This window comes from Salvelinus namaycush, chromosome 23 (assembly GCF_016432855.1).
Source record: "Salvelinus namaycush isolate Seneca chromosome 23, SaNama_1.0, whole genome shotgun sequence".
Classification (NCBI taxonomy): domain Eukaryota; kingdom Metazoa; phylum Chordata; class Actinopteri; order Salmoniformes; family Salmonidae; genus Salvelinus; species Salvelinus namaycush.
Genome location: NC_052329.1, coordinates 10,201,854 through 10,213,935, shown reverse-complemented (window position 1 = coordinate 10,213,935; position 12,082 = coordinate 10,201,854). Strand labels below are relative to the sequence as shown.

Sequence of the window (12,082 nt, the reverse complement as noted above, 5' to 3'; positions counted from 1 at the left end):
GCGGCAGCAGAATTAAAATAAAAACAAGTCTTAACTTTTTGTAGTTAATCAAATCCAATGTGAAATGTGATAACTATAATATTCTTAACTAGCATTGAAAAAGTGAATCAATTTTTCTGTAATAAAAAATCTCTCCCTAATTTCTGAATCATGCTTGTAACGTCCGTACAGTAGCCTGTGGTTTGAAGGGGGAAGGGCAGGTAGCCTAAACACACACTGGCAACGATTTTCAGCTGGCAGTCTGACACTGGAAGAAGTTTCTGAGTGACTGAGTGAGGACTTTGCTTAGGGGCTTTGTTGGTTAGAAAACAATGCCCGGAACGTAAAATAACTTCATTAACCAGTTCCCATGCTTTTAAAATAACGATTCTGTTCCGGAACAGTATAGATCATTTTCGTTCCGGTTTTGTTCCCTGAACCGGTTCCAACTCCTGGTACAGAGCTCTCTCTTTCTTCGTCTTTCGCTCTCTCCGTCTCTCTCTCTCTCCGTCTTTGTCTGTATGTCTGTCTAAAGCAGATTCATGTCAAAAGTTTTAGTTAAACAATATTAGGTGGAACAACTTTGAATCACATTATTATTCCTGATGAATAAATCACCACAATAAATAATACCTCCAATTAAACGTCGATCCCTCCCTTCTCTTTCTCCCCCCCGCCCCCTCCCTCCAGCCGGTAGTGCGTCTGATAGAGGAGGCTAGTGGTCGTGGTCTGAAGGAGGTCCGTTTCATCACCCTACAGAACCAGTACATCCTCAACATCAGAGAGGGCTTCCAGCAGAACGCCGTGTTCGGCTTCCGACGCCAGATCAAGAAACGACCCCTCTTCCTGTCCTCCATGGTCCTCACGCCACATCTACAGTGAGTACAGGACTACCTCTATACTAGTTTCAGATCTACTATATTACTATAACACTTATATACTCCATTACTACAATACTATAACACTTATATACTCCATTACTACTCTACTATAACACTTATATACTCCATTACTACTCTACTATAACACTTATATACTCCATTACTACAATATTATAACACTTATATACTCCATTACTACAATATTATAACACTTATATACTCCATTACTACTCTACTATAACACTTATATACTCCATTACTACAATATTATAACACTTATATACTCCATTACTACAATATTATAACACTTATATACTCCATTACTACTCTACTATAACACTTATATACTCCATTACTACTCTACTATAACACTTATATACTCCATTACTACAATATTATAACACTTATATACTCCATTACTACTATATTATAACACTTATATACTCCATTACTACTCTACTATAACACTTATATACTCCATTACTACAATATTATAACACTTATATACTCCATTACTACAATATTATAACACTTATATACTCCATTACTACAATATTATAACACTTATATACTCCATTACTACTCTACTATAGCGCGTATATACTCCATTACTACTCTACTATAGCGCGTATATACTCCATTACTACAATACTATAAGACTTATATACTCCATTACTACAATATTATAACACTTATATACTCCATTACTACTCTACTATAACACTTATGTACTCCATTACTACTCTACTATAGCGCGTATATACTCCATTACTACAATACTATACCACTTATATACTCCATTACTACTATACTATAACACTTATATACTCCATTACTACTATACTATAACACTTATATGCTCCATTACTACTATACTATAGCACTTATATACTCCATTACTACTATACTATAGCACTTATATACTCCATTACTACTCTACTATAGCACGTATATACTCCATTACTACAATACTATAACACTTATATACTCCATTACTACAATACTATAGCGCGTATATACTCCATTACTACAATACTATAACACTTTTATACTCCATTACTACTATACTATAACACTTATATACTCCATTACTACTATACTATACCACTTATATACTCCATTACAGCGCGTATATACTCCATTACTACTATACTATAACACTTATATACTCCATTACTACTCTACTATAGCGCTTTTATACTCCATTACTACAATACTATAACACTTTTATACTCCATTACTACTATACTATAACACTTATGTAGTCGATTAGATTTAGCACACGCTCTTATCGAAAGCTCCCCATGAGCAATCTCCCACTTGAGTGTTGAAAAAGTCTGACAAAATGTGATTGTGAGGTGAACTGTCCTGTTAACATTTACATGGCATAGTACACTGGAGCCTGCTGCTACCATAACAACTTGTCTTGTATGGATGGTACCAGGGCACTGCACACTGGGGTTGGACATGATGTGCCAGCACAGTGACCACACACTCTCTTCTCTTACTTAGCTAGTGTCACTGTGAAACAGTGTTCCATAGAGCCAGTCAGTCAGTCCTGCCTGGAAGTAGCAGTCAGTCAGTCCTCCCTGGAAGTAGCAGTCAGTCAGTCCTGCCTGGAAGTAGCAGTCAGTCAGTCCTGCCTGGAAGTAGCAGTCAGTCAGTCCTGCCTGGAAGTAGCAGTCAGTCAGTCCTGCCTGGAAGTAGCAGTCAGTCAGTCCTGCCTGGAAGTAGCAGTCAGTCAGTCCTCCCTGGAAGTAGCAGTCAGTCAGTCCTCCCTGGAAGTAGCAGTCAGTCAGTCCTCCCTGGAAGTAGCAGTCAGTCAGTCCTCCCTGGAAGTAGCAGTCAGTCAGTCCTCCCTGGAAGTAGCAGTCAGTCCCCAGTGTAATGTGGCAAATTGATCTAACTACCAGAACACAGTGCTGCCCTGTCCCTGCCAGTCCTATCAGTCCAGTACTACTGCTACTGGGGGGAGCTAGACTGTGCTGTTCCAACCAGACCTGGAACAAACAGATGGAAAGAGAGAGATAGAGACAGAAGAATGAGAGAGAACAAGGAAGAGGGCGAGACAGAAGAAAAAGGGAACGGATGGAAAAGAAAATGGGGAAAGAGAGAGGTGTAAATGGCTTCCAGACAGGGGCAGCAGCATGACTGAACGAGTGTGAAACGTGACTGAGGAGTTGGAATGCGAGCAAGGGATTTGTCCCCTGGACTTTTTCATCCGTTTCCTTCTTTACATCTACGGCTGCTGCTTGACTGTTCTGTTCTCCTCTTCTCTAGTCACGAGTCATGAGTCTCCTCTTCTCTAGTCATGAGTCTCCTCTTCTCTAGTCACGAGTCATGAGTCTCCTCTTCTCTAGTCACGAGTCATGAGTCTCCTCTTCTCTAGTCACCATGTCATGAGTCTCCTCTTCTCTAGTCACGAGTCATGAGTCTCCTCTTCTCTAGTCACGAGTCATGAGTCTCCTCTTCTCTAGTCACGAGTCATGAGTCTCCTCTTCTCTAGTCACCATGTCATGAGTCTCCTCTTCTCTAGTCACCATGTCATGAGTCTCCTCTTCTCTAGTCACCATGTCATGAGTCTCCTCTTCTCTAGTCACCATGTCATGAGTCTCCTCTTCTCTAGTCACCGAGTCATGAGTCTCCTCTTCTCTAGTCACCATGTCATGAGTCTCCTCTTCTCTAGTCACCATGTCATGAGAGAGAGAGGAGCCTCTGCAGCTATCACATTCTCAGACAGTCATGCTGGTTGTACGTGTGTGTGTGTGTGCGTGTGTGTGTGTGTGTGTGTGTGTGTGTGTGTGTGTGTGTGTGTGTGTGTGTGTGTGTGTGTGTGTGTGTTAGCTGTAAACAGTTGAACATGATATGATTAAAACACATGCAATCTTACTGTGTTTGAGTTCAGTGTGCATGCCTGTGTGTGTGTGTGTGTGTGTGTGTGTGTGTGTGTGTGTGTGTGTGTGTGTGTGTGTGTGTGTGTGTGTGTGTGTGTGTGTGTGTGTGTGTGTGTGTGTGTGTGTGTGTGTGTGTGTGTGTGAGTGCTGCTGAGCACAGAGGTGGAAGTCATTAGCTTGATTGGCACTGTGGCTCTATCTGCTTGCAAGTTATTTCTCACTTGGTCAAATAGATCTCTAACTCTCACGCGCACACACACACACACACAGGCACGTACACACACACACACACAGGCACGCGTACACACACACACACACACACACGTACGTCTGTTCACCTTGTCTTAAACACATTCTCCCTTCAATGTTTCACCTCTTGCTTTCCATCTGTTGTCCTCTTTCCCTGCATCTATCCATCCCTTTATCCTCCCTCTTCCCTCGTGCTATCTGGTTATTTCATTTCACATTCTCTCTCTCTTCCCTGTGATCTTCTCAGAACACATGCGGAATAAAGCATCTGATTTGTGGGGACAGATTTCAGCTTGACACTCAAACAGAGCGAGACAGAACTGAGATGAAAGATGAGAGACTCAGAAGGGAGAGAAAGAAACTGTCACTGTGCCACAGAGAATGACACACACACACACACACACACACACACACACCGCGATAAGGCTAATACCATTAAGACATGTAGTCTGAGCGAGAGAGAATAACATGACAGCGATCCTACAGTTAGTGACTAAAATGCCAGATGGGCCATCGCTTTTCTTTTCTCTCTGTGTGAGTTCTCTGACAGCCTCCTGATATGCTATTGCTTTGTGTTTTTCTCATCCTGCGCCAGCTCCTCATTTCTCAGAAGCTCATAGTCTTCTCCTTGGCTGCTGCAGTAGAGTATCGCCTGCTTCTAGCACTATGACATCATCATCGGTGACAGGGATCGTTTTGTTTCTAATGCAGGATGTGGTGGAGCTTCAGTTTTATTGGTCATTCACCGTTAGCATAGGTTATTATGAAATAAAACCTCATTGAATGATTCCGGATGTGGTTTATAATTCTAGAAGGGATCCATGTACAGTTGGAAGTAGGAAGTTTACATACACTTAGGTTGGAGTCATTAAAACTCGTTTTTCAACCACACCACAAATGTATTGTTAACAAACTGTAGTTTTGGCAAGTCGGTTAGGACATCTACTTTGTGCATGACACAAGTAATTTTTCCAACAATTGTTTACAGACAGAATATTTCACTTATAATTCACTGTATCACAATTCCAGTGGGTCAGAAGTTTACATACACTAAGTTGACTGTGCCTTTAAACAGCTTGGAAAATTCCCCAAAAGGATGTCATGGCTTTAGAAGCTTCTGATAGGCTAATTGACATCATATGAGTCAATTGGAGGTGTACCTGTGGATGTATTTCAAGGCCTACCTTCAAACTCAGTGCCTCTCTCAGTGCCATCATGGGAAAATCAAAATAAATCAGCCAAGAAAAATTGTAGACCTCCACAAGTCTGGTTCATCCTTGGGAGCAATTTCCAAATGCCTGAAGGTACCACGTTCATCTGTACAAACAATAGTACGCAAGTATAAACACCATGGGACCACGCAGCCGTCATACCGCTCAGGAAGGAGATGCGTTCTGTCTCCTAGAGATGAATGTACTTTGGTGCGAAAAGTGCAAATCAATCCCAGAACAACAGCAAAGGACCCTGTGAAGATGCTGGAGGAAACAGGTACAAAAGTATCTATATCCACAGTAAAATGAGTCCTATATCGACATAACCTGAAAGGCCACTCAGCAAGGAAGAAGCCACTGCTCCAAAACCGCCATAAAAAGCCAGACTACGGATTGCAACTGTACATGGGGACAAAGATTGTACTTTTTGGAGAAATGTCCTCTGGTCTGATGAAACAAAAATAGAACTCTTTGGCCATAATGACCATCATTATGTTTGGAGGAAAAAGGGGGACGCTTGCAAGCCGAAGAACACCATCCCAACCATGAAGCACGGGGTGGCAGCATCATGTTGTGGGGGTGCTTTGCTGCAGTAGGGACTGGTGCACTTCACAAAATAGATGTCATCGTGAGGTAGGAAAATGATGTGGATATATTGAAGCAACATCTCAAGACCTCAGCCAGGAAGTTAAAGCTTAGTCGCAAATTGGTCTTCCAAATGGACAATGACCCCAAGCATACTTCCAGAGTTGTGGCAAAATGGCTTAAGGACAACAAAGTCAAGGTATTGGAGTGGCCATCACAAAGCCCTGACCTCAATCCTATAGAAAATGTATGGGCAGAACTGAAAAAGCGTGTGCAATCAAGGAGGCCTACAAACCTGACCCAGTTACACCAGCTCTGTCAGGAGGAATGGGCCAAAATTCACCTAACTTATTGTAAGAAGCTTGTGGAAGGCTATCCGAAACGTTTGTCCCAAGTTAAACAATTTATAGGCAATGCTACCAAATACTAATTGAGTGTATGTAAACTTCTGACCCACTGGGAATGTAATGAAAGAAATAAAAGCTGAAATAAATAATTCTCTCTACTATTATTCTGACATTTCACATTCTTAAAATAAAAGTGGTGATCCTAACTGACCTAAGACAGGGAGTTTTTACTAGGATTAAATGTCAGGAATTGTGAAAAACTGAGTTTAAATGTATTTGGCTAAGGTGTATGTAAACTTCCGACATCTACTGTATATTCCCAGATATGCTGTGTAACTCTGTTCCTCCCTCTCTTTTCTAGGACTCTTGGTGGCCTCTCCTCCTTTTCCCCCTCCTCCACTGTGGATCTGTCCGTTTCTCTCCCTCTCTCTCCGTCCTCCACCAACACTCCCAGCGTATTCCCAGAGACCTGGTTACCCATGACAACCAGCCAGGACTTCCTGCAGGTTCCGGTATCCTGTGACGACCGGAGCTATCGGACTGTCTACACCCTCTTCCACAAGACGGTGTCCGAAACCAAGTTCCGCATCCTTAAGATCCTCCGCGTTCAGAACCCCTTCCTCTGGGAGAAATACAAGAGGTGAGTTATCGTACCGTTATTACACAGGTTCACCTGTGTCCTCGTGGAGGTAAGGAGATGGTTGACTTAGTAGTTACAGTTGTTAGTTGGTTATGACTGTCTGAATCAGAGCTCATTAGTTCCTGTTGATAGATGGCTGGTTTGCCTTGGCTGCTACACTGATCTCGCATTAGGCCAGACCTAGGGAAAAGCTGGATGTCTGATCTCGCTTTAGACCAGACCTAGGGAAAAGCTGGATGTCTGATCTCGCTTTAGGCCAGACCTAGGGAAAAGCCGGATGTCTAATCTCGCTTTAGACCAGACCTAGGGAAAAGCTGGATGTCTAATCTCGCTTTAGACCAGACCTAGGGAAAAGCCGGATGTCTAATCTCGCTTTAGACCAGACCTAGGGAAAAGCCGGATGTCTAATCTTGCTTTAGACCAGACCTAGGGAAAAGCTGGATGTCTGATCTCGCTTTAGACCAGACCTAGGGGAAAGACTGATGGCTGTCTGCTGTGGCTCTGAATGCGCTGGAAGGGGTCTGTTCCAGGCTAAACGACTCTGATACCAGAATGCACCAGAATGCTTTCAATTGGGGCCAAAGAGGTCATTGATGTTGTGGATATTGAGAGCAGTGTGCTAACCACTAGGCTAATCTAACTTCTTTAAGAGCTAAGCTCCCACGTTGGTTAGCCTTGTGGTGTTTCAATATGACAGGAAGCCGGGCTGTGTACGTGTGTTCAGAACACGTACTCAGCTGCGCTCTCACCATTAGTGTAACCCACTAGTGAAGGTGTGTTCAGAACACGTACTCAGCTGCGCTCTCACCATTAGTGTAACCCACTAGTGAAGGTGAGTTCAGAACACGTACTCAGCTGCGCTCTCACCATTAGTGTAACCCACTAGTGAAGGTGTGTTCAGAACACGTACTCAGCTGCGCTCTCACCATTAGTGTAACCCACTAGTGAAGGTGTGTTCAGAACACGTACTCAGCTGCGCTCTCACCATTAGTGTAACCCACTAGTGAAGGTGAGTTCAGAAGAACAGGAAGTGGTTCCTTGATTATTATTATTATTTTTAAATACATCCGGTTGCCATAGATACGGCAGAAGGAGAGGATGAGTCACGGTGGGTAGTGGGTAGGTGTTGGTTGGTGGTGTGGGTGGGTGGGTGTGAGTATTTCCTACTTGGTAGAAGCAGTGAATCAAATAGACTGAACTATAGAGTTAAAGCTGTTTCACTGTATCCTGTTCAAAGTGTAAACATTAAATTACTAGACCTAAAGACATCATGACCCTCTCCCCCTAACAGGAAGAAGGAGTACATGTCTCGTCGTCTCTCGGAGATGGACAGGATGCTGAGCGAGCGTCACCTGTTCCATGGCACCTCCACTGAGGTGGTGGAAGGCATCTGCAAACACAACTTTGACCCGCGTGTCAGTGGCAAACATGCCACCATGTTCGGACAAGGCTCCTACTTCGCCCGCAAGGCCGTCTACTCCCATAACTTCTCCAAGCGCTCTCCTAAAGGGATCCACTCCATGTTCCTGGCCAAAGTCCTCACTGGCAGGTTAGTTGTCTTTATGGGGCACAGCACAGAAACACGTCACACAGCACAGAAACACGTCACACAGCACAGAAACACGTCACACAGCACAGAAACACGTCACACAGCACAGAAACACGTCACACAGCACAGAAACACGTCACACAGCACAGAAACACGTCACACAGCACAGAAACACGTCACACAGCACAGAAACACGTCACACAGCACAGAAACACGTCACACAGCACAGAAACACGTCACACAGCACAGAAACACGTCACACAGCACAGAAACACGTCACACAGCACAGAAACACGTCACACAGCACAGAAACACGTCACACAGCACAGAAACACGTCACACAGCACAGAAACACGTCACACAGCACAGAAACACGTCACACAGCACAGAAACACGTCACACAGCACAGAAACACGTCACACAACACAGAAACACGTCACACAACACAGAAACACGTCACACAACACAGAAACACGTCACACAACACAGAAACACGTCACACAGCACAGAAACACGTCACACAGCACAGAAACACGTCACACAGCACAGAAACACGTCACACAGCACAGAAACACGTCACACAGCACAGAAACACGTCACACAGCACAGAAACACGTCACACAGCACAGAAACACGTCACACAGCACAGAAACACGTCACACAGCACAGAAACACGTCACACAGCACAGAAACACGTCACACAGCACAGAAACACGTCACACAACACAGAAACACGTCACACAGCACAGAAACACGTCACACAACAGAGAAATGTGTTTAAAGAAAACACTTCCAAAAAACAATAGACCACTACTGGTTAGTCATCCATGATAGATCCATTTGGTGAGCACTGGCAGAACTTGTTGTTCCTCTTCCCTGTGTCTTCAGGTTTACAGTGGGGAACCCCTCCATGCGTCGGCCGCCCCCACTCAGCCCCCGGGACCCCTCCAGTGACCTGTACGACTCGTGTGTAGACAACTGGGTGGACCCCCAGATCTATGTTATTTTCAACGACGACCAGAGCTACCCCTACTTTATCATCCAGTACGAAGAGGTTCCCAGTACTGTGGCTATCTGAGAACAGACCAGACTAAACCAAACCAGTACTGTGACTATATGAGAACAGACCAGACTAAACCAAACCCAGTACTGTGACTATATGAGAACAGACCAGACTGAACCAAACCCAGTACTGTGACTATATGAGAACAGACCAGACTGAACCAAACCCAGTACTGTGACTATATGATAACAGACCAGACTGAACCAAACCCAGTACTGTGACTATATGAGAACAGACCAGACTAAACCAAACCCAGTACTGTGACTATATGAGAACAGACCAGACTAAACCAAACCCAGTACTGTGACTATATGAGAACAGACCAGACTAAACCAAACCAGTACTGTGGCTATCTGAGAACAGACCAGACTAAACCAAACCCAGTACTGTGACTATATGAGAACAGACCAGACTAAACCAAACCCAGTACTGTGACTATATGAGAACAGACCAGACTGAACCAAACCCAGTACTGTAACTATATGAGAACAGACCAGACTGAACCAAACCAGTACTGTGACTATATGAGAACAGACCAGACTGAACCAAACCCAGTACTGTGACTATATGAGAACAGACCAGACTAAACCAAACCCAGTACTGTAACTATATGAGAACAGACCAGACTAAACCAAACCCAGTACTGTGACTATATGAGAACAGACCAGACTGAACCAAACCCAGTACTGTGACTATATGAGAACAGACCAGACTAAACCAAACCCAGTACTGTGACTATATGAGAACAGACCAGACTAAACCAAACCCAGTACTGTGACTATATGAGAACAGACCAGACTAAACCAAACCCAGTACTGTGACTATATGAGAACAGACCAGACTAAACCAAACCCAGTACTGTGACTATATGAGAACAGACCAGACTGAACCAAACCCAGTACTGTGACTATATGAGAACAGACCAGACTAAACCAAATCCAGTACTGTGACTATATGAGAACAGACCAGACTAAACCAAACCCAGTACTGTGACTATATGAGAACAGACCAGACTAAACCAAACCCAGTACTGTGACTATATGAGAACAGACCAGACTGAACCAAACCCAGTACTGTGACTATATGAGAACAGACCAGACTAAACCAAACCCAGTACTGTAACTATATGAGAACAGACCAGACTGAACCAAACCCAGTACTGTGACTATATGAGAACAGACCAGACTGAACCAAACCAGTACTGTGACTATATGAGAACAGACCAGACTGAACCAAACCCAGTACTGTGACTATATGAGAACAGACCAGACTAAACCAAACCCAGTACTGTGACTATATGAGAACAGACCAGACTAAACCAAACCCAGTACTGTGACTATATGAGAACAGACCAGACTAAACCAAACCCAGTACTGTGACTATATGAGAACAGACCAGACTAAACCAAACCCAGTACTGTGACTATATGAGAACAGACCAGACTGAACCAAACCCAGTACTGTGACTATATGAGAACAGACCAGACTAAACCAAACCCAGTACTGTGACTATATGAGAACAGACCAGACTAAACCAAACCCAGTACTGTGACTATATGAGAACAGACCAGACTAAACCAAACCAGTACTGTGACTATATGAGAACAGACCAGACTAAACCAAACCCAGTACTGTGACTATATGAGAACAGACCAGACTAAACCAAACCCAGTACTGTGACTATATGAGAACAGACCAGACTGAACCAAACCAGTACTGTGACTATATGAGAACAGACCAGACTGAACCAAACCCAGTACTGTGACTATATGAGAACAGACCAGACTAAACCAAACCCAGTACTGTGACTATATGAGAACAGACCAGACTGAACCAAACCAGTACTGTGACTATATGAGAACAGACCAGACTGAACCAAACCCAGTACTGTGACTATATGAGAACAGACCAGACTGAACCAAACCAGTACTGTGACTATATGAGAACAGACCAGACTGAACCAAACCCAGTACTGTGACTATATGAGAACAGACCAGACTAAACCAAACCCAGTACTGTGACTATATGAGAACAGACCAGACTGAACCAAACCAGTACTGTGACTATATGAGAACAGACCAGACTGAACCAAACCCAGTACTGTGACTATATGAGAACAGACCAGACTAAACCAAACCCAGTACTGTGACTATATGAGAACAGACCAGACTAAACCAAACCCAGTACTGTGACTATATGAGAACAGACCAGACTGAACCAAACCCAGTACTGTGACTATATGAGAACAGACCAGACTAAACCAAACCCAGTACTGTGACTATATGAGAACAGACCAGACTAAACCAAACCCAGTACTGTGACTATATGAGAACAGACCAGACTAAACCAAACCCAGTACTGTGACTATATGAGAACAGACCAGACTAAACCAAACCCAGTACTGTGACTATATGAGAACAGACCAGACTGAACCAAACCCAGTACTGTGACTATATGAGAACAGACCAGACTAAACCAAATCCAGTACTGTGACTATATGAGAACAGACCAGACTAAACCAAACCCAGTACTGTGACTATATGAGAACAGACCAGACTAAACCAAACCCAGTACTGTGACTATATGAGAACAGACCAGACTGAACCAAACCCAGTACTGTGACTATATGAGAACAGACCAGACTAAACCAAACCCAGTACTGTAACTATATGAGAACAGACCAGA

General features: G+C 43.6%; 1 protein-coding gene across 1 annotated transcript in view; it reads left to right on the top strand.

Annotated features, from left to right (window-relative positions):
* LOC120018065 (protein mono-ADP-ribosyltransferase TIPARP-like) overlaps positions 1-11,848 on the top strand; it is a 28,881-nt gene extending 17,033 nt beyond the window's left edge. Inside the window, exons 4-7 of the mRNA XM_038961028.1 lie at positions 670-857; positions 6,508-6,786; positions 8,078-8,335; positions 9,224-11,848. Of these exons, the coding sequence (XP_038816956.1) occupies positions 670-857; positions 6,508-6,786; positions 8,078-8,335; positions 9,224-9,413 (915 nt within the window). The 3' untranslated portion in view covers positions 9,414-11,848. The remainder of the gene's footprint in view (positions 1-669; positions 858-6,507; positions 6,787-8,077; positions 8,336-9,223) is intronic.
* The last annotated feature ends 234 nt before the right edge of the window (positions 11,849-12,082 follow it).